Below are 24,512 nucleotides of genomic sequence, written 5' to 3'. Positions count from 1 at the left end.
TTAATTTATCTAGATAAAATAAAGTATGTATTACTTATTAATTTTTCTAACTTATTATTTTATATTTTATTATTTTTATAGATTTAGAGAATCAACTTGATTCAAAGATTCATTATAAAAAAATAATTAGAAACAGAATTTTGTTATTTCCATTTTAGATTGAATTCTTGTCAAAATTAATGCAAGACCTTAGAATATTATTTTATGAGATTTGATTTTGATCTAATTATTTAAATTAAAATTTAAACATTAATTATTCAAATTTATTCTACTATTTACTTCATAATATCCTGATAAGGTATCTTATATTCTTTGTGGATACAATTCTTTAAGAATATACTGCAATTGCCGTAACTTTAACCCTTAACCCTTAACTTACGATCTCAAATCGGAGATACGATAGTATCTTACCCGCTAAAATTAGATGTACATCAAAAGCAAATTGAAGGAAAGGGATAACCAACGCTAACAACCCAAAAGGTTTACAATGACATAACCGTTGGAGTACTCACCATCATAAGCATAACCCTAGTGAGAGTTCAAGGAACTTTCAAGCTTACACAGCGCCAACAAAGACATTACTGGTCCATATAGATCACTGGATACACGCAACTAAAATAAGAGTCAGTAGGAGAAACTACAAACGGTAACCACACAAGCAGCACTGCTTATGCTAATCATGGAATGCAACGCACGTCTCATAAAACAAAGTCAACAAACCAGCTTTGGATTTTATAAGACTTCGACAACTGCTGTACTAGGAGCAGAAGCCATGTGCCAGACGTTCAACAGCAACCAGGTTCCAGTTTAAACATACATGAACAAAAGATGAAGATCGAACAGAGACACACAAAAGCGTCGTCAAAGATCGATCCCCTGTACAGCATTGAGATAACACCAGTTGGATATCAGTGTCCACAAAATAGACAAGGAGAAAAACCCAGGCCAAACTCAATGATCCAAATAAAAGATGTAAATAAAGCAGATCTATCAACTTCATGGACCAAAGTAGAAAGCACAAACTATAAGCTGGACCCGGCTACAAGTATTGCGAGATCCTAAACAGCACGGAACCACCAGCATCAGAACAAGCATGGTTCCCTGCATGTAATTCTCTCTGAAGGCCATTTTGATGAGCATACCATCAAGAGTATCCTTCATGGAAAAAGAATGTAAACAGGTTATCATAGCAAGTTCTGGTCCCTTATAGAAGAGGGTATAGCAAGAAGCATCAGACATAACATTCTAGGAATCTTATGAGAAAAGTCTTTCTCATAAAGCACACATAATAATAATGTCAGTAAAGCTGAGATAGAAGAATAAGAAAATCCTGAAAACTAGTTTCTTTATATCCAACTAAATGCCACATGCCACAGGAAAAATATCACCTGCTATGCACTCGCTAGGCTAGAAAAAAAAATGAAAAACGTAACATTCATGTATCTGAGATGCTGATCAGAGGCAGCAGCAAAATAAGATAACTGTGTATAAAAACCAATACGACCTGATTGAGACATAAGTTTCAAAGATAGAAACAGAGGTGGAATCGTGGAACAAGTCATAGATTTTATTTAACCAATTCCCGAAGGAAAACAAAAAAAAATTAGACAAAGCTTTATGATTGGCAAAATAAGTTCAAATTAACTATTGACTGTGTAAAACGACACCAGTCGGAGGGATATTTACGAGTAGTTGCTCCCATAACTTATTGCAGATGGAAAAACAGCCATATGCTTATACCTGTGAGCTACAAATTTTAGGATAAAGATCAAAATATATCAAATGCATGTAAGATAAAAGTTTGGATGATCTACAACTTTCTTTACCTGTTCTATCTCAAGGTAGAAGCAAGAAACACATCTTGACACGATTATGAATTATGATCATCTCACAAGAAAGAAAACATATGAACAGCAATTTGAAAGTGTTTCTCTAAATGGAAATAAGTTTTGTGCAATATTACAACACGAACAAACGGGCAATTACCTGGACTCACAGCTTAAACCTTTACTCTTTAAAGTTCACCAGAAAAAAGTTATATTCAAAATCTATAGAAAATATGGCAGATATTCCAATATCACACCTATCTCATAATGCTCATTTGAGGTGCTATAGAAGCACGGCAGTTCATTCTAATGCAACATAAATTTATCTAAAAAGACAATTAAGTGTTAGTTTATAGAAAATCACTGGTGTGTCATAGTGTAGAAAATAGTAAACACAATGGCCTTCAAGTTCTGGTGAATCGATGATTTTATTTACATAATTTTCCAGTATGTGTTTACAAACTACCATACAGAAAAATTTGGATATCCAAGTTCATCCGTCATTTTACTTATTATAACAGAGAGCCATGTCAAAGGACATTTTTGAAGAGATCTATACAAAGAATATTTTTGAAGAGATCTATAAAACATCTAAATATTTCATATATAGCAGGTAACATGGGATCGATCAGAAATAAGAACACTTTAACTCTCAATTACCATACAACTGAATATGCTAGACAAACCTCCTGAATTTACAAAAGAACAGAAAATCCCCATGAAAATAAGGTTTTTACAGCATTCATACACATGGACTTTGTGAATTCCATCCAAACTAGGAATTGATTCTACCCTTTGAGTACATATCCAAGCAGCTGATTCTGAGCTCTAGTTTTGCCTCCTACCAAGTTACTCACATTAGCCTCAACATATAATTGTTCAAGTCAAGATTCATTGTGTCAGTCCCAGAGCCCAGACTGGTCAGCCAGCAATATGGTTCGATACGCCCTCATGCTGTTCTGTACCGGATCCGAATCAACACAACAGAGGTGGCAGAGGGAGAATGGGAGAGAGGAAAAGAGAGAGAGGGAGGCCGCCGCACCACTACCAAGCCCGATGGAAAGCTAGAGGAGGGGCTTCGCCTCTTTCCGATCGAAACAAGGACTTCGGACCCAGTTTTGTTTTTTTTATCTTGGTTTTATTAGATGAAGTTAGCCAAAATTTTATGTCCAGACGGAATAAGGGGCGTCCCAGTCGTCCCATCCTATTCCTATGAGAAAATAAAATCAAGATGGACTCGAGACACCGAAACCCATCCACACAGGGAGAAGAAAAAAGAAGAAAAGGAAGGAAAGATGAAGAAAAAAAATGAAAGAAAAGAAGAAGAAAATTGAAAAACAAAAGAAAAGAAGGGAGAAGAAGAAAAAGAAAAGAAAAAAAGGTAGAGAAAAAAAAGGAAAAAAGGGAGAAGGAAGAAAAAAGAGAAATAGAAAAAAAGAAAGAAAGAAAAGAAAAGGAGAAAGATACAAGATATCCATCAAGATGCATGACCATGACAACCGTCAGGACGGGACGGGACCATGGGGCATCCTGTTCCATGGAGAAACTGAGACATCTTTGTCCTATAGAATTTAAAACCTTAAAGTCGACAACCCAATTTCGTTTTACTTTGTCTTTTTTGTGATTTTTGGTTGAAGTCGACAACAGTGAAGTGCAATAGTGTTGCCAACTTTACCTAATAAAACCAAAATAAAAAATGAAATAAGGATCGAAGCTCCTATTTCGATCAAGCTCAACAGTGGCATGACCTCAATGGCCCTCTGATGGCCTTCTCTTCCTCTCCCTCTACTTTCCTTCCCCCTTCTCTCTCTCTTCCTCTTTTTCCTTCTCCCTCTAACCCTCCGTTGGTTTCTCGTTTTGGTTACTAGAACCATCTCAATCCACCACTGGCACGGCATGATATGGCTCGAATTGGATAGTTCGGGATGGTTCCATAACTATGGTTCAAGTTAAAACTCATAAAATCTCCCATTATATATAGGACTCTCACTGATAATCGACCACCATATGTGCCACAACCAAAGAGGAAGTCATTCATTGGTTCTTTCAATTGAGAGGACTTGTTCTCTAGTGAAAATATTCTTCTTCTGCCTGCCTTTTGCTGAAAAAACATATGCAGCAAAGAAGGACTTATATACATGAGCAACTTGAAACTACAAGGATCAAAATAATAGATGGGATTCACCCACATTAGCAAGATGGGCAGCAAAGAGTCTGCTGAAACATGTACTTAGCAGAAATGCAACATCAACAATCAACTATATTGTCTTATCCTTCAAAAGATCCATAGCATCTTCAATGCCTGGTTTTTAAATCCTTCATCTTGTTGTCAGTATTAACCATGAGATGCCCTGTGATCAAGTGAAGCATCAACAGCACTCACTTTGGTAATCCAAGCTTGTCAAAATAATCCTTCTAATCTAACATTCATTTTGACATCCCTATCACCAGTTAAAATCTGATGGACCCTTCAGCTATGCTCATCCTCAGAATCTTTGGTGAAGTTATGGATGCCTCAATACTCATCCATACATGATCTCAAATAAGACTTGCACACAAATTTGTTCTGTCATCGATTTTGAAAGGAAAAAAAAACACACACACACACTTTTCTTTGAAAACAAGTGCGCTTTTTCTCACTTCTTTCTTAACAAGACACCTAATGATTTTCCCCAGAATCATGTTCACAACCTGAATGTAGATCAGCTTAAGAACTGTCACCATATGGAATAGAGGCACCAAACATCACCAGAAGTTGTATAGAAATGGCAACAACTGTACCAAGACACATCGGGCAATTGCAGAACTTTAAAGAAATGATTTTCCACATATCTTTGTAGTTCTTCAGAATATCAAGAAAAGCATATGTTGAATCCATATCGTATTCTGTACATAGGACTTGGCTGAAATTACCGATATACATCTTCTTGGGTGTTTGATATGGAGTTAAAATTTTGAAGCAAAACTGAGGCACGAAAAGTACTAGACCCAGGATGGTAAAATTACATTCGTACCATACAAGCACTGGCTGGCTGGCATACCTTTGGTACGGCCATTTTTAGCCCCCATTTTTTTGACTTTTTTCTTTAAAATTTCCCAATGCTCCTATTACATGGAAAAATAGTGTGTAGTGCTCTAAATACTTGGGTCATCCTATTTTATGTGTGGTAAAGATTTTCATTGCTATTTAACATGTTTTGTACTGTATCATATAATATCACATAATTTATCCTAAAAAATACATTGAAAATCTGTACTTATCATTTTATAGCTTATATAAAGTCAAATCATGCAAATCCAGCACTTAGAGAGCTTCACATTGCCTCTCACCACCTTGGAGGGGTGGGACTATATTTATCCATTTCAACACCAAACAGTTTGGGTTAGATCTGCCCTGATCCAGCACAATATGAGAGGTTCAGGCCTGGTATGCAGATAGTGGATGGTATTAGGGTTCTATGTACTGGTTCAAGGCTTAGTATGGCATGTAACAGCTGATACACCTAGTACTTTAAACCTGCTTTAAAGGCCATAATTGGGCATCAAGGCTTGTCTTTCAATTAGCTTCCAGTTTCATGTCTAATATTGAATAACACTTCCTCCTCACCCTGGCCTTTCACAAGGACAGCAGCTTGGAGGAGCCAAACATGATGTAAATCCATGCAAGAAATACTTTATAACTCCACTCTCAAAGATTGAACAAGATCTGTTCACTTCTTCCTCTATAACACATGCTCTCAAACACCCAATTCCATCCACCTATAATTCATGATCCCAGTTACCGCCTTTCAAATCTACCAATCCTAATCTCCTCAGACCTCAAGTTGACCTATATTCCCTTTAATTTTTCTCATGATCTTATTTCCTTTAGACCAAAAACAACCACCACCAACTTCCTTATCACCTTAATCATCACATTCCACTAAAACCTAAAGGTCAATGAAATTATTTACATAAAAACTAAATCTAATTTAAATTTCACTCCCATAGGCAATATGAGAAATTCTTTGCTTACCGCCCGCGGTGTAGAAAATCTGATGTGGAGCGCACCGTCTCGTCCGATTGGGCCACGTAGCCACCTCTTTCCAACGCACATTTAATATCTGTAGTTCTACTTTTTCGATTAAAATTTTGAATGATGAAAATGTCCCTTCTCTTATGAAAAAATTATGACATCCTCCTGCGTTGAAATTTTGATTTTCTGCACAGGATGTCATAAATTTTTCAATGACGAAAATACCCTTCTCTCTTTATGACATCTGGTGGCTACGTGGCCCAATCGGATGAGGTGGTGCACTCCACATTGGATTTTCTACACCGCAGGTGGTGTACAAAGAATTTCTCTAGGCAATATAATGTAGAAAGATATGGACTTGCTTCTTAAATTTTTCCTACTTGATGATCAACATTATAATTTATAACAATATCTTCTAAAGCATGCAGGCATTGAACCAGGATTGGCAAGGACATGTGTATGTGGTTTTTCACAATAGAAAATTCTGCAATGTGTGAAATGTTAAACATAAGAACTTGAGTTTATCTGCCTGTTCAGATTCTGCCATCATTAGGGTAAGAGAAAAAAATATTATAAGCAAATTATATCCATTGCAAGTTCATAGATTGTTAAGGAACGATGAGAAATGCACAGTGGAATTCTGCTGTATACTCACACACACTCAGATTTGATTTTGTTCAATGTACAAAGAAGTACTAGGGTCTGTGGTTATCTGCTGAAATTATATAAACGAGATGAAGACTTCATATGTAATACATAAGAATATGTGATCTTGGGTCAAGTAACAAAACCAATCGCATACTTGCACAATATCAATGCACCATATCATATGTCAGATACCTATAGCAAGTTTTGCTTCTTTCTCACTAAACAATAGACAACTTTGCTCTATTAAGTATACTTAAATCTATGTGAGTATTGTCTCCAGCAAAACAAAAATGAAAATTATATGAAGTTTTAATTTGCCAGAAGCATCAAACACTGTGTTAAATGACAATCAATATAAAACTACAGTAATTTTCTCCTTGATAATTTGGGATCTCTGTTCAGACTCCAGTACCCACTATGGTGACAGAGTACTGCTACCTGTTAGAACTTGACAAGTATCTCAAAAATACTGGAGACAAAGAATAGCATGTCACTTTTTATTAAAGCAAAAATGTAAACATGCTCATTCTATCGACCTTATATCGTATTTTTGATTTGATAACAATCACTAAGGAGATCACTCTGAGAAAACGAGACAATCATAAAACATGCCAAGTATTTCATCCAAGATTTTAAATACCGGTACCGGACCCTGTGCCGATAATAAAAAAATCCCACAACCAGCAAAAAAAGAGCAAATCAGGCCGAACCGGACTGAAACTATACCGAACCGGGCAGTTCGGCCCGAAACCATACCAAACCAACAGGTTCGGACCATTTTTGAAAATCCAGTCGAAACCGTTCCGATTCTCCACTGGTCCGGTTCGGCACGCCCCAAACCGTCTGATTCGAGATGGTTCTGAAAACCATGATTTCATCTATGGAGTACAAAATCAGTACTTGACACATTCTATTACCCTTTCGTCCTCAAGAAAAATCAAAGCTTTCTTGGAGTTATCAAAGCTAGAATAGTGAATCGAATCATGATCCTAAACAAGAGTCCTCAATAGCTTTAAAATCAATCTTAACAGCTTGTGCTTAATAGGAATCATCTAGTAATATAAGTAATTTGATAGGGCTGAATCACCAATTTCAGCAGCAGCCAAAACTGCCACCAAACCTTTTTCCTATCACAATGGAGCTTGATATGGAGTCAGGAAGGTTACACCAAAGAATTAAGAGAACTTATTATACCAGCTACAAAGATATCACAAACCCTCCCACAAGTTGTTATGCATTGGTTATTCAGCTCTGAGTCTCCATTCCTCTTTAACCATAAAGACCAGCTTCATTATCATTTCACCTTTAAGTTTATTTCCCTTCTCATAGTAAACAATTTGTACCATCATGGTTTTCCAAAACAAAAATGGTAGGTACAGCGATCCACCATATCACATGCTTTCCGGTGAAGATTAAATATTGCTTACAGATCTCTGCAGCCTCCCATCATAAATTTGTCTAAGCAATTTGGTAGAATATTTAACTAATTTTTTGGATCTTGCCATTTCAATATCGGTCAGTGATAAATGTTTAGTGTATTATTCCACACGATACTCAACAATAATTTTGCACAATAAGTCCAGGCTAGTAACTTTTGGCACATACATGGCTCTTCTGCAACTAAAACTTGGTCCACACACAAACACAATTATACCTGGTCTTACAAGTAATATCAACTTCTTCACACTCTAATAACCAGTCATCATGTTGGCTTAAAATATGCCTAACAATTTCATCATTGAATGTATTTATATGTTCACTTCAAGGGCAACTGAAATAGGATTATTCCATTTTATCCCACTTGCAGCACTTTCTCTAGTTTTAATCAGATAGTATGTCATTCTCATCCATATTAAAGTGAGCAACCTAGAAGAAGTGCAAGTTTGCCTCACATATAGTATTCATCTATTGTCTTCTATTAGGCATTGTTTGCACTTTGCAATCAACACCCACATCTCCCAAATGCTTCCTCATCCTAATTCTAGCGAATGCTTTTGCTGTTGTTGGCTTCTTCTCACACTATTTAACTACTCAATGTAACAAGTTGATGTGATTCATCTGAAAGTTGGATCTATTGAATTGTTTCTCAACTTTTTTCTTTTGTTGCCAAGAACTCACACATAATTTGATCCATTAAATATACATAAACTGTCAAATTTTCCAAAGTTAATTTAGTTCAAAGAAGATAGAACATCAAAATATAAGATCAACATCTGCTTCCTATCACAAAATTATCACCTATAGCTGCACCTGCATGTATAACTGCTGCAAAAATTTATGAAGTTCTATGATATCTTTGGACATGTTCATATATTTGGAAAATCTGAATGCCAATCAACTAAACCATGGTTCACTGAACCATCCCGAATCAAATGGCTCCAGACGTTCCAAGCCGTACTGGCCATAAACTGGAATGGTTCAGCCTTCTAAATTAGAACACTGGATGAGGGAGAGGGAAAGAGAGGAAGAGAGAGAGAGGGGAGGAAAAGAGGAGACGATGCCATCGGAGGGCCGGTGATGGCCAACCAAGGCCGTCGGAGGACCGCGAAGGCCTTCGGGACTCCGTGTCACCTGATAGGCTATTTAATCGAAAGAGGGGAGGAGCGAGGGTACTAGAGCGAGACGCAACCAGCAAACAGGCCACTGGAGGATGCCGGGTGACTGCCGTGACCATCGGGTGGTGGAAAAGGTGCAGATGGAGCCGCAGCCACGAAACAGAGACGACAGCCTCTATTCATTGTGTTCTTTTTTAAAATAATGATGAATAGTGAAACCAGCAATGAGTTTGTCAGCTTTACTTAAGTGAAGTCGATAATGGGTCAGGCTTCACTGTGGTCAAGCTTTTTTAAAAAATTCCTGTAAAACAGGGACAATCACCCCTATTTCATGCCCGCGAAGTCACAAGCTGTGATTTCACCATCCGACGGCTAGCCGAAAACCCTCTGACAGCCTCTCCATCAACTTTTCCTCCCTCCTTTTCTTTTCCTCCCATCCTCTATCTCTCTCTCGGCCACGATTTGACGAAAAAAGTGGAGGCCTTAGCAGGCCTTTGAGCGTGCTTGCAGCCTGCCTGTGGCCACTGTCGGCATCTCCTTCGACCATCCTCTCTCTCCCCCTCCCCTCTTTCTCTCTTTTCCTCCTCTCCAATTTCTTTCTTCGTTTTTGTGTCGGTTTGTGCTGATCTAATCCGATATGGATCAATACCGACTTGTATCGCCAACCGACCGGCCAGCAACGGTTTCGATACCAACTCTGCGGACCTTGAACCAAACTAAGATTTTTTTTTTATCAAGGATGACCATAAAAAACAAAGAGTGCCATTCTAGAAGTGGTTATTCTACTCCAGAGATACTGATATCTTTGATAGAAATCTCAAGGATAACAAAAACCCTATTAATCATAAGCCATCCAAAAATATCAGGATTTTGTAGTTTAAGACCAGATCTACATTGCCATTACATCTGCTCAATTGTTCAAGCCTCATGACCAATTTCTAAACAAATATTTAAAATTTAATATTATATGTCAGAATTCAGTTCTTTCAGGTCATTAGCAATGGAAAAATGTGAAGTGTTTTTGCTTACTTTTCCCCTTTTTTTTTCATAATAGTAGACCAATAAATGCCATGATAATGCAAAAAATCAATTAAACTTGCAGAAAGGTTTTTAAAAAGAAGAAACTACAATGCTGCATCAGAAAACAATTAATTTTGGAATCAAATAACCAATCAGAAATAGTTCCACATGGTCTTTCTGAAATCATTACCCATGTGCCAATATCAAATAGCTCCTCTTTAGCAATTGCAATATAACACATATGCTGAATAATAGTCTGTTGCTGCCTTAAATTCTGCTCCAATATCCTCTAGTTTGCTGAACCTCTAATGGCATCAATCATGTTCCTTTAGAATTGCCATAATAAGCCCATTAAGCCACTCACCACTCTCTCTCTAAAGGGTCATGACTATATTGTTCCCATCTTGCTACCTTACTAATCATTCCATTAAGCTGATCCATTCTGCGCAATTTTTACCTCTCCAACTAGTAACAGTAAGAAAAATCACATATCATTATCTCCTTTGAGCCAAAAGGATTCATGCTTTTGTCCATTCAGATGCCGCTCTAACAATAAAGTTCATATGAACCTTCTTTCACAAAAAAAAAAAGAAAATCCCCCTTCTTTTTTAAAAAATCCAAATACATATCTATGTCAAGACCCAAAAATTTCCTCCTTCCATTCTTCTATAAGTTGATCTCTGGCTTCTATTCCTTAAAGATAGTTTTCCAGAATTTACTTCTTTTCTAGCTTTTCCATGACCTGAATAGTATAAAAGGATAACTGGTGCTGTCACATATTGTAACCATAACCATCAACCCCTATCCCAACTATTCGGTATCAGCTTTTATTGTTTAGGGCTCAACTATTTCAAGCTTTTGTTGCATGGACTCACCAGAATATGAAGTACTAAGCTGCAACTTGTTTAACCTCAAAGGTAGCCTGTCCCATCTTTCCATCATAGGTTCCACTATATATGGGATCCACACAAGATTAACCGTAGCTTAAAACACCAACCCTACAGACATTTAACATCCTTGGTTATTATGCAGATTAAGTGACAACTAGCAATGAGAACATCAAGCAATTCATTGGCCTGGTCAATGTCATAACATCTTATAATTAATTAAAGCACATAATGATGATCCAGTTTGGCTAATCCACATACCTCACCACTAAAACCCCAAAACAAGGCCAGAGAAAGTTACATTTCTTCTTGGTATCAAACAGCTTACCTAGAAATCCTTTCCAAGTCATTCTAGAAATTTATAGACCCTATTGCAACACCACAAATAATCTGAAAAATAGATAAAGAATAACTGTTACAACTAAAGGTTTAGATCTTATTTGCAGGAATTTATTAACATGGATGTGATACATGCATTGGAGAATTGTTCTCCACTCAATTTCTTCTTCCCACATAAAGCAGGTTGCAATATATTGAAGAAAAATTCCAAGTGGTATTGATATATCCATCCAAACCAAGTAAAAAATTTATTAAGTAATGCACATTTTCAAACGTGGCTCGTGAAACTAATGCAAATACCTTTCCAAAGAGCAAATTAAATGAACTACCCCGCCCAAGAAAAAAAATGTAAAAGAAAACTTCAATACAAAGCATCAACTAGAATACTAGCTAATTATACTTTTGAGGCAATTTTGTTTATATGAGTTATTTTAGGTTTGTCACCGCTCCTCCACACCAAATTACTTTGGCCCCCACTCTCAATGCATGCAACTTAATATCCCATAAGATTATAAAATCTTAGACGCCCTTTAAAATATAAACTTGCTATTTATTCAAGTCTAATATCCTTGTCATCATCACTCAAAAGCTCCTCTGATTCAATTATGCTCGCATTACCACTCAAACTACCTACATATTCCTCAGGACATCACCACCACCATCAAACCTTGACCTAGGTAGTCAAAACAATGGCAACCTGACCCGAGTCACCAATATATGCATGACTGCCCAGACAAACCCTCCCCCCACATGATTTGAGAGAGAAACAGTGTTGAAAGAGAGAGTGAGAAAGAGCCTATGATAGAAAGGTACCTTCATGTTTGTAAACACCATATAAGCAGCCACACTTGTTGCCCTGTCCCTAAATTCAGGGCTGAAGTGCCCGAAATGATCAACGTTCCTAGTCTAGTATCCAAGGCCATCATACAGTCCGACCTACATAACTTATAAAACTTGAAAATGTGATTTAGAAACCCAACCCCTCCCCTCACCTTTATCTAGACATGGGACATAGGAGTCAAGAATCCTAAAGAATCTGATAGCTAACCTCAAAAAAACTCATAGGCAGACCAATTTATATGTCATTGTGTGCAACATGCATTTTTCAATAAATAAACAAAAGAATAAAATATTGAGATGAAGAGACATTGAAATAGACCAGACTAGGCCAACAACAGTTCACCAGTCCATCCACCACACTAGTGATGCTACTATTAGGATCATGTGATAGACGACAGCAATTTACTAAAATCTATAAAATAATACGAGAGGTAGCTATTAAAGAAAGAGATGAAAGGAAGATAATAGACAACCGGGTCTTGAAGCAGATCATGCAAAGAAATCCCAAAAAATTTAAAAAAAAAGTTATAAGGGATTAAAAAGCCTGGTTTCAAATGAACCAAGAATGGTGGTGGTAATCCTTCGAGGTGGAGTGGGGGGGTTAACTCCCATTGGAGGCAAAGAGGAGGAGTTAGGTATCTGCCCAATCCTCTATCTCCACCCCTATTTGGTCCTCCCACCTAATGGCTTCATCAAGCAAGAAAGATGAGAGAGGAGGAAATCCGGCAAGCAAAAAGAGATTAATATGATCCTAGTCCCTTTGCCTTGTTTTCCCTCATGATTTCTTTATATTTAGAAAGAAGTACCGCTGAGTTCGGACCATTGAAAAGTAGGTATAAGCAGGCATGAAGAGTCAATACCATGGAACATGCTATTGAGATATCATACCATGTCCACCACTGCTTACAAGGATCCCTATTTGGATATGGGACGAAAATTCAAAAATCACCATTTCAAGGTAATTACATCTACCCTTAAGGTCTCATTGGCCCCAAGGTAAAAGCATCAAATATCAACATCTAAAAACATTAAAACTTGTGAAATCAGAAAAATCATAACCAACTGACATGCATCAGTTTATCTTTATATTAGAAGAAGATGAGATGCACACACGTCAGCATATTACAAGCACTTTATAGAATGAGCTTTCAACTCTTAAAACCCTCTGGCATATGCATTTGCTTTTTCATTCACTTGTAAAAGAAGAGACAAGAGCAAATCTTCAAAAGAGTTTGCTGAAATCTTAACCAGGCATGAGCTGCAGTTGACCAAGTATCATTTTTCAAACCCATCACTTAAAATCTCATGAACATTGCCTATCTCGTTAGAAGATGACTGCATAAAGGTAAGTCCATCCATCATCCTCAGGCCTTAGATGGAGAAGAAAGTTCTCACCACAGCCCAGACTAGCTCAAGTAAGATCATGTAAGGTCACAATGACTAGCAGCCAAAAAAATGATGGCAACTTACTACATGCCATAATTTCTCTTATTTGTTTCTTTTCAAATATCATGCACATGAAAGTGCCATATAATTTCTTAACCCTCTCTCATACCCCAAATTCTCACTCCAACATCCAATACTTGAGTAGTTGACACAATTGATGTGGTACCCATGGTCAATTCCTTAAGGTAGCTGTGTTACTTCATACACCTCAAGTAATAAAGTACAGACCCCACCTGATGTAGACATTTTCCAAGTTGCATATACTTACTCGTGAATATACTTATTCGTGAGTCATGTCCATGATATGCTGGTTTTACTGCAGTTTATCGGACTTCCTATATTACTTATGATTATTCTTTCAAAAGATAATCCTCTACATCCTTTTGAGAAACCTCAATGAGGAACTGCAAGAGAATGTTACCATCACCAAACACATCAACAAGAAGTCCACAAGTATCCAATAATACAAGGTCAAAAAAATCTGCATAACTGAATACTCAAAGCCTAATAACTGTTAATCTCCTTCACCAACTAAGCATGCCCCCAATAACAAGTGTTTTATGGACAATGTTGTATTTAAATTTTAAGGCATTTGCTATAGATTGTCGGAATAATCTAAAATATTATTGAAATTACCTTGCCTATTTTATGAGAACATTTTCATGAAAGAACACACAACACTGAGAGAGATATGTACATCATAAATTAGAAACCAATAAACAGAAGATGATAATATATTATTATTCTTCATTGTGATCTAGAAAGATCATATGTTTATTATCCTTATTTGTAGGTGGAGGTTTCTAGAGCAATCGAAAAGATGTATGAAGAGTTTGAGAAGATGAATGCATGTCCCAGAGAGAGATGCTGGTCAAACAAGCACAAGATAAAAATTCAGTGGCAACATAACTCAGTATGTCCCCCCCAGCTTGCACCTCTCTTGGATCTATCTGTATGCATGTCTATGTGTATCTTTTTATTCCTTATATCAAGCTGCTATCATGTAGTGAAGCATTACAAGAATAATGAAGAAGAAAGAAAGACTAGTTTTAAAATTTAAGAAACACAAATTATGGAATTCATAGCAGCATCCTCATCATCATCCATTAGCATCTACTCTTGAAATTATGATGCAGACTGAAGGTTGTGAAATCAGAATCAAAACCTGAAATCATGTACAGTTAAATTAAAAGATGTCCATTTGAATCTCGCACTAATACAGTGACTCACAAGTAACTACCACAGTTGTAACTTCTAATACCACTTAAAACAGCCTCTATCTCCTCCACTTGTCTACTGAATTTGCTTTCTATGGTAAATATCTCTGTTACAGCTTTTCCTCATTAAAAAGTCTTGAAACCCAAACCCCTTGCCACATTATCTACCAAGGGCAGCTATTTCAACCATCTGACCAGAAAAAAATGGTAAGATATCATATCTTGAAGCAAGTGGCAGTATAAAACCAGGAAAAACTTATATTGAGTGGATTCGTAGAGAACAGAGGAACACCAACCAACCATTTCAGATTCGCAATTCCCATGTTCACCACCAGTTTCAAAACTTCTTTCTTTTTCCCTTTCAACATCATTCCTGACAGAAACTCTCACAGGAAGCCCTTCTTGAGCTTTTGGATGGCGCAGTACATCTTCCTTCTCGACCCCACCGCATTGATCCCCATGTCCTTCAGATCTTCAAGAGTCAGGTAAGGTAGCACCTCATCATCCACCTCATGGATCTCGAACACCGGTGCATACCGGCTCAGCCCAAGCCGGTTCAGCCACGACCGGATCTCGCCGTCCTCGTGCGATCCGCACCGTCCATTCTGATTGTCCCAATCCCCACCGTCGGTCTCCGACGGCAAATCCTCTTCCACAGCATCAGTGGCCGGACCTATATCCCTGCTGTCCGAAACCCTAACCCCCGCCACCGCCCTCGGGCTCTCGGAGTCCTCAATCCGGAGGTCGTCAAACTCCCGGTACCCTTCGTCTCCGGCGTCCTCCCCGCCGCTCGATTTTAGGTCGGCGGCGTCCGTGCCCTCGTCGACCTTGGAGGTCCAGCCCGACCTCGCCCGTCTTGCGACGGCCCGCCGAGCCTTGGCGTCCCGGACCCCCCGCCGGATCGTGACGCCGACGGGCTCCAGGATCTCGTCGACAGGGAGGACGACCCTGTCCTCGACGGCAGCGCAGGAGGAGGAGGGTGGCAGGGGAAGGTCGGGGGCATCGCGAGGGTCGTCGGGGCCGAGGGTGGTAAGCGGACGGCTCTTGGAGGGGGGCTTCGAGGGGTCCTTGGACGGCAGGGGGTGGCGGGGGTGATCGCCGACTAAGGAGGAGGAGATCTTCCACTGCTTTCCGCGGCGGAGGTGGGGCTCGGAAGAGATGGCCGCGGGCTGCTCGCCGATGTCACCGAGACGGACGCTGGGGCGACGCTGCCGCTTGGAGCCCGGGACGAAGGTTTCGCCAGCGGTGGCGGCGGAGGAAACGGCGCCGTTGGTGGGCGCGTCCTGCGGTTGGAGGTCCGCCATGGAGCTTCGGGTAGACAGGAGGGGGACGGGGGAACGAAAGAGGAAGGGAGAGCGGACGGTGGCGAAAGGAAAAACGAAGTCGGGGTTTTATTTTTATTTTTTTAGTTTTGGAAAAAATGATGGTTTCACCCTGTAGTTTGGGCGATTCCGGGTGCACACAATCCTGTCAAAAATTTCCATATATATATATATATATATATATATAATATGTGAGGAATTTATCCATGATACGCGTGTTTGATAAAATTAATATTAATAAATAAATAAATAATATAATTAGATGAAAAATCTCATCTAATAATACATGACATCATAAGTAATCCGCTTATATTTTATTCTCATTTTGTAAATTTATCTATATCATTGTATCTTCACTTACGCTGTGCGGCAAATTTGATGCCAACAAGTTGAGCGGAACAAACTACATGGACTAGTTGAGGAATCTGAAAATAATTTTCATCTAAAAAAAAATCTCTTATATTCTTGATATTTCTGATCTTGATCCGATATGCTACAGAGGATGATAGCCGCATATAAGATATGGCAAGATAATAGTATGACTATCAAATATATCATGTTCGTCTCTATGAGTAATGAGTTGTAGAGACAACATAAGAGCATAGATTTTCAGTCCATACTTCTGAATCTAAGAGAATTGTATGGAGAACAGAGCAGGATTGTTAGATATAAGATATCAAAGTAGTTGTTCCTTGTCAGAATGAGTGAGGGCACATCCGTATAGACTCATGTGCTCAAAATAATTGACTTGATCATCCGATTAGATCAGTTGGATTTTATGATAGATGGTGAGCTTTGCTAGGATTTGATCTTGCAATCACTCTCTGATTCTTTCTCTCAGTTTATAATTAATTATCCTATAAACAAACTGAACATGAGAGCTGTTCAATATGTTGAAGATAGCTAAGGGGCATTTCAAGAATGAAAAGGCTACGATCATGTTAGTGGATGGCCTTAAGAAGGCAGCAAAGAAAGGCATTAAGAAAAAGAAAAAGTTGAGTCTTAAAGGTAGTATCTCCAAGGAGAAGAAGGCAAAGAATATCTCTATCAAAGTAAATATTTCCACTGCAGCAAGAAAAGGTATTGGAAGAGGAATTGCAAGACTATCTTGCGAGCATAAAGCAGCAAAAGCAATTCCAGGTTATTACGAACTTAGGTTTGAACCTATGGGGTCACACACATAGAATTACCTGTCTGATCAAATGACTGATCGACGATTATGAATCGTTGAAGGATTTAATTATCAATTTGACCCTTCAGGTCGAACCTATAGGAACCTACTTGTTAGAATTATCTTTTGATAAAATTTTAAAACCAGTAGACTATTATTATATATCTAAAATCATTAGAAACTTTTTTTTTATATCTATGTTATTAGAACATAGTTTTGAAATTAATGGAAAGAGCAAATGCTGCTCTATTTCTCAGTTTGGTGAATTTGATGGCTATGGATATGTTGATAGTGGTCTCATATTTCTATCGCTCAGTGATAATATTTTTCATATTGATGAAAATAAAAAAAAAAGAGAAAAGATATGAATATCACATATCTTTAGCACTATCGATTTAGTCACGTTAGTGAGTCAAGAATAAACAAGCTATACAAAAAAAAAAAATTTAAATCATACGACTTTAAATCATATGGTACTTATAAATCTTGTCTCATGGAAAATATGACTAAAACCCTATTTACTGATCATGGGGAGAGGGTCAGTGAGTTATTAGGCCTCATATATATAGATATTTATGGGCCAATGACAACTCAGATCAAGCGAGGATACTCCTATTTCATCATCTTCGCTGATGATTTATCGAGATATGAATATGTGTATTTGCTAAAATATAAATTCAAAACTTTTGATAAGTTTAAGGAGTATCAAAGTATGGTTGAGAAATAAACTTGCAAAAGTATTAAAGCTCTTCGATTTGATCGAGAAAGTGAATACTTAACTAGTGAATTTTTTAATCATCTTTAAAAAAAAATTTGAATAGACACCTCCTTACACACCATAATTACATGGTATTGTGAAAAGAAAAAATCATACTTTATTAGATATAGTACGGTCCATGATGTGCTTCAAAGACCTTCTGATCTCATCTAAATCTGTCTCTAGCACACCATATGAGATATGAAAAAGAAAAAAGGCTGAGCCTTAAATATATGAAGATATGGGGCTGTTCTGCTTATATGAAAGGAGTTGATGGATATAACCTAAGTGCTAGCTAGATCGAATAAGTACAGATTTGTAGATTATCATAAGGGGAGTATGGGATACTATTTCTACTATCCTACTGAATAAAAGGTGTTTGTCAATAAGTATGCCATTTTCTTAGAAAAAGAGTTCATCCAAGAAAGGGATAGTGAGAGGATAGTTGAGCTTAGAGAAATTCAAGGCCTGCAATCTATCCCATAATAACCTATGGAGAGTCTGATCCTTGACCAGATGTGCTTATTGATGAGGTACAACCACAATACATACCTTCTCTCCGAAGGTCAAACAGAGTGTGTAATATACTACTCAATATGGATTTATCATTGAGAATGACAAAGAACTACACATCATTGAGAATGATGATCTCATAATTTATTCGAAAGCAATCATGAGTAATGACTTTGACAGATGGCTTGAAGCTATAAAATCTAAGATGGACTCCATATATACCGACCAAATATGGACTTTAGTTAATGTACCTAAGGGTGTGACCCCAATAGGCTACAAATGGACTCAAATCCAATTGAATTTTGCCTGCTATGGCTGCATCTGAGCCAGAGAGATTTATCTCTAATAGGAGGATAGATTAAATCTGCAAGCTAAAGAGATCTATTTATGAATCAAAGCAGGCATCAAAAAGTTGGAACATCTATTTTGATGAGACAGTTATGTTATTTAGCTTTATCAAAAATATGGATAAACCAAGTATGTGCAAGAAGATAAGTGAGAGTGCCATTATCTTCTTAGTTTTGTATGTGGATGATATACTACTCATTGAAAATGATATTCTGATGTTGCAGTCGGTCAAGACTTAACTATCACAGAAATTTTTCATGAAAAACTTGGATGAAGAATCCTACATATTGGGTATAAAGATCTATAGAGATAGATCTAAGAAGATGCTAGGTTTGTCACAGTCTAGATACATAGATCTTATGTTAAAGGGGTTCAATATAGATGGGTGTAAAAGAGTTTACTTATCCATGTGTCACAGCATACATCTCTCTAAGAAGATATCTCCTAAGACACCTAAGGAGAGAGAGGATGAGTATAATCCCTTATGCTTCAACTATGGAATCGATTGTGTATGCTATGTTATGTATCAAGCCTGATGTTGCTTATGCTTTGGGCATAAAAAATAGATTTCAAATAGATCCAAAAGAGAATCATTGAAAAACTATGAAAATATTCTCAAGTACTTGAGAAGCACTAAAGATATTTTACTCCATATGATGGAGCAGTGAGTTGGAAGACTTCCAAATAACAGACTATAGCTGACTCAGTTACAAAGACAGCCTACATTACTGCAAGTGAAGCCTGGAACAGGAAGTCATGTGATGAAGGAGTTCATTACTGAGTTGGATGTGATTCTAAATATTAAACCCCCATGCCACTTTATTGTGATAGCACCAGGGCTGTTGCTCAAACAAAAAAACCAAGGTCTCATTAGGAATCCCAGCATATTCTAAGGTGCTTCTATTTTGTTCATGATGTGATATAAAGTGAGTTGAGATCTAAAATAATATAGCGAATCCATTCACTAAGGTCTTGTCATTATAACAATTAGATCACTACCTTGATATCATAGGCATCAGATACAGGGGTGATTAGCTTTAGTATAAGTGGGAGATTAAAAAAAAGTGTCCTACAAGCCAATCGCATAGATGATATGATGGGATGGTTCTATATTATCTCCATACTCATGTACATGACATTCTTTTTTAATAATAATAAGGTATTATATTTCATCATACGCTGCATCTTTTTACTTCATGTCTTAATTAAGATTATGACGAACCCCATAGATTAAGATAATGATTTTAGGACTATGATGAGGTCATGCCAGTGAGACCTAAAATTTTGATAGTTCTAATCTAAAATATTTTCAATCATAAGATCATTGAGTCAGGGATCGATGATATTGATAAGACTGGCATATCCTATGTATACTCAATGGAGAGGGTGATTGATCTCACAATCACTTGTGTGGTAAAATTAATACAATGATGTAGATGCTCATTAGAGAATGAGTTCACTGAATTAATCTATAAAGAGAATATCTGATGGAGCCTTATTAGCATGTCAAAGATGGTTCTTTAGCGGGAGTGGTGCAAGTGATCTTTAGACCTGAGATCACCATGATACCTTATAAATATGGATCTATACTTTGGTTCATACTGTAGCATGACTCTCTAAGGTATATGTGGGATATTTTGGGTATAGTGAAGTATGCATAAAGATTATGAATAGTCAACAAAAAATCAGTCACTCCTTGTAAAAAAGAGAACATCCTATGTGGTCCCATAGGATGATGACTCAGAAAATCTCTGATCAAAATAGGATGAATATTAGAAAGAGTTTCTGAAGTTTCATCAATGGAGTCATCATCATTAGATCGAGATACATATAGATGGTATTTGAGTTTGACATGATTTCATGCTCATAGTCTATCTAGGATGTTGTGTGATCGAAGGATTGAATTATATGATAACTCATCACGGAAGGATATTTTGATCTTCCATCAAAATTTTATATTTTCTGGATAGTCATGATATATTGCTAGATATCAATCTTGATTTATAAGTTATTATGAATTAAAAAATTTAATTTAGTAATTAAAGTAAAAAAGTTCTAATTAATTATAACGCATGAGTTGAATATGTCTTGGATCTAATTAGATTGGGTTGACGCAAGCCTAGGCCTATTACTGGCTAGAAGAGGAACCCAATGAGTCACACACAAAAGAAAATTAATTTTGAACTTATGATTAAACCTTGAAGGACCTAATTGGATTTAGTTGAAATCCTAGTTTGGGCTATACGCATGCTAGCATGTGTCAAACCCTTACTAATCCCTCAAAGAGTTTGATTAGTCAAAGGTTGATTGATCAAAGGTTTGATTTTGTTAAAGGTTGACACAATCAAATCATAATAGCCCATGGACTTCTAACTAACTTAGATTATGTCAAATGTTGACATCAAGGAGTCTAATAACTAACTAATCCTAACCAATTGAGGTGCCACATCTCTCCCTATTTAAGAGGGGTTAACGCCCCATGTGAATGCTAATCCATCAGCCCATGCCACCTCTTTTGAGCGCCCATATTCCCATGTAAGAAAAAAGCCTCATGCCCCTCCTTTGTGCACCCCTTAGTTTATGCCTAAGAGGGCTAACACCTAGCTAGTTTTTATGAGGGGATAACCATCCAAAGGTTGGACACCCAAGGAGGAAAAAAGTCAAGAATTGTTCTTGGCTTAGGGAGGAAAGAAAATCAAGAAAGGTTCTTGATAAGAGGAAAGAAAGAAAGAATTGGTTGTGTTGGATTCTTTGTGAAAGGATTCAAAAAAAGCCTGGGGGAGAGTTTTTGATTCGTTCCTATATGGATCAATGTTAGAGGGTACACACTTGGGTACCTCATGGATATAAACCAAGAAATCTGAAAGGTATAATACCATTTTTCCTCTGGATTATGCTATATACGTTTGATTGTTATTATCAAGATAATTTTAGGTTCTGGGGTTTGGATCAAAGGGGTTTCAATTGTTGAATCTATGATAAATTTTTTTTTATTTTTCATGTTCCACTGTGGATCCAAATCCTAACACTAGCATGATCTCTGAGAGATAATGTATGGGATCTTTTGGGCATAGTGAAGTATGCTTGAAGGTTGTGAGTGGTCAATAAGAAATCAGTCACTCCTTATAAGGAAAGAGAACATCTTATGTGATCTCATAGAATGATGACTAAGATAGTCTTTGATCAAAATAGGATAAAAATTAAAAAAAATTTCTAATATTTGATCAACTGAGTTATCATCATTAGATCAAGGTACATATGAATAAGTATTTGAGCTTGACATGATTTCATGCTCATGGCTTATCTAGAATGTTGTGTCATCAAAGAATTAAATTATATAGTAATTTTTAATAGAAGGATGTTTTGGTTATTTCATCAAAATTTTATATCTTCTAGGTAGTCATGATACATTGCTAGATGTCAATCTTGATTTGTAGGCTCTCTTATGAATTAAAATATTTAATTCAGTAATTAATTAGAAAGAGTTCTAATTAATTGATGCACTTAGGCTTAATATGTTTTGGGTCTAATTAATTAGGAGAGTTTTAATTAAGTTAGGTAGGAATGAGTCTGGGTCTATTGTTAGTAAGATGTGGAATCTAATGGGTCACACACTTAAAGAATTAGTTAAGAACTTAAGATTAGACCTCAAAGGACCTAATTGATTTTGGATTTATGTGAAATCCTAGAGAATGCTATAAGCATGCTAGCACATGTCAAACCCTAACTAATCCCTTAAGAGTTTGGATGTTGTTGGTGCAAAAATCCGCCTGCGCCGAAGAAGCTGGAGTTGAGGAAGCCGCGGTCGCCGCCGGGACCTGCAAGGGAAGTCTAAACCGGAGGTGGGGTTGCTCCGGCAAGACCCTCCGATGCTCAAGTCAGTTCTCTGCCTCAACAAGAATGGAGTGCTCGAACGGAGAATTTAGTAGAGTTTTGAGATAAGGCAAAAGAGCTTAAAAAATAACGTATCTGAGTCCCCCCTTTTATAGGCGGGGGAGGCAACGGACTGATGGCGACGTGTGTAACTGCCTGGTAGTGGGCCGCCCACGGTCAGGGGAATTGATTGCGAAAGATAATGGAGCAGACACGTGGGCATCACCTCGACTTGCCACGTGGAATCCGTTATGAGGGGTGGAGCAGCGTCCGTCGTCAGGAGAATCGCATGGTATCCGTCGCAGGAGGTGGAGCAGGTTCGTGGCCGTTACTGTGGCCTGCCAGAGGGATAATGGAGCTGTGCGGAGTCCGCCACAGGAAGTGGAGCAGGGCGGCTATGGCTGCTGCGGCTTGTCAGGGAATGATGATACTGCGTGGAGTCCGCCACAGGAGGTGGAGCAGGGTCGCAGCCGTTTTGAGGTCCTGTCAGGGGGCGTGGATCTGTCGATTGAAGCTCGGCAATGGTCGGAGCCGTCGTGAGCGGAGCCCGGCTCCCGTAGGAGTCCGGGCGGAGCTGTTCTGATGTCGGCGGCGGAGTCCGGCTCCCGTAGGAGTCCGGGCGGAGCTGTGCTGATGGCGGCAGAGCCTGGCTCCCGTAGGAGTCCGGGCGGAGCTGTGCTGATGTCGTCAGTGGAGCCCGGCTCCCGTAGGAGTCCGGGCGGACCTGCGCTGCAAACAAAGTCAAGGGTGAAGTCCGACAAGTACAGCTCCGCCCGGACTCCTACGGGAGCCGGACTCCGCCGCCAACATCAAAACAGCTCCGCCCGGACTCCTACGGGAGTCGGGCTCCGCTCTCAATATCAATTACTGGTAAGCTCAATCCGGACTCCTATCAGGGCCGGACTTCACCCTTGACTTTGTTTCCAGCGCAGCTCCGCCCGGACTCCTACGGGAGCCGGGCTCCACCGACGACATCAGCACAGCTCCGCCCGGACTCCTACGGGAGCCGGGCTCTGCCGCCATCAGCACAGCTCCGCCCGGACTCCTACGGGAGCCAAACTCCGCCGCCGACATCAGAACAGCTCCGCCTGGACTCCTACGGGAGCCGGGCTCCGCTCACGACGGCTCCGACCATTGCCGAGCTTCAATCGACAGATCCACGCCCCCTGACAGGACCTCAAAACGACCGTGACCCTGCTCCACCTCCTGTGGCGGACTCCACGCAGTATCATCATTCCCTGACAAGCCGCAGCAGCCATAGCCGCCCTGCTCCACTTCCTGTGGCAGACTCCGCACAGCTCCATTATCCCTCTGGCAGGCCACAGTAATGGCCACGAACCTGCTCCACCTCCTGCGACGGATACCATGCGATTCTCCTGACGACGGACGCTGCTCCACCCCTCATAACGGATTCCACATGACAAGTCGAGGTGATGCCCACGTGTCTGCTCCATTATCTTTCGCAATCAATTCCCCTGACCGTGGGCGGCCCACTACCAGGCAGTTACACACGTCGCCATCAGTCCGTTGCCTCCCCCGCCTATAAAAGGGGGGACTCAGATACGTTATTTTTTAAGCTCTTTTGCCTTATCTCAAAACTCTGCTAAATTCTCCGTTCGAGCACTCCATTCTTGTTGAGGCAGAGAACTGACTTGAGCGTCGGAGGGTCTTGCCGGAGCAACCCCACCTCCGGTTTAGACTTCTCTTGCAGGTCCCGGCGGCGACCGCGGCTTCC

General features: G+C 38.9%; 1 protein-coding gene across 3 annotated transcripts; it reads right to left on the bottom strand.

Moving 5' to 3' along the window:
- Positions 1 to 481: 481 nt before the first annotated feature.
- LOC105034239 (uncharacterized) lies at positions 482 to 16,202 on the bottom strand. Of its 3 annotated transcripts, none has more exons than XM_010909303.4 (2): positions 15,094 to 16,202; positions 482 to 876 (listed from the first exon to the last, which is right to left on the bottom strand). In XM_010909303.4, the coding sequence occupies exon 1, from the start codon at positions 16,095 to 16,097 to the stop codon at positions 15,180 to 15,182; it is 918 nt and encodes a 305-aa protein (XP_010907605.2). In that variant the 5' UTR covers positions 16,098 to 16,202; the 3' UTR covers positions 482 to 876; positions 15,094 to 15,179. The 3 variants fall into 3 exon arrangements, with proteins under 3 accessions (XP_010907605.2, XP_010907606.2, XP_029117386.2); XM_010909304.4 differs by lacking the exon at positions 482 to 876 and adding an exon at positions 883 to 1,155; XM_029261553.2 differs by lacking the exon at positions 482 to 876 and adding an exon at positions 14,661 to 14,983.
- Between the last annotated feature and the right edge of the window lie 8,310 nt (positions 16,203 to 24,512).

The sequence above is a fragment of the Elaeis guineensis genome, chromosome 1 (genome assembly GCF_000442705.2).
Source record: "Elaeis guineensis isolate ETL-2024a chromosome 1, EG11, whole genome shotgun sequence".
Classification (NCBI taxonomy): Eukaryota; Viridiplantae; Streptophyta; class Magnoliopsida; order Arecales; family Arecaceae; genus Elaeis; species Elaeis guineensis.
Note: the sequence above shows the minus strand (reverse complement) of the source record. Positions and strands in the feature narration are given on the sequence as shown.

Excerpts from the sequence above, each read along its gene's own strand:
- LOC105034239 (XM_010909303.4), bottom strand. The coding sequence starts at position 16,097 with ATGGCGGACCTCCAACCGCAGGACGCGCCCACCAACGGCGCCGTTTCC.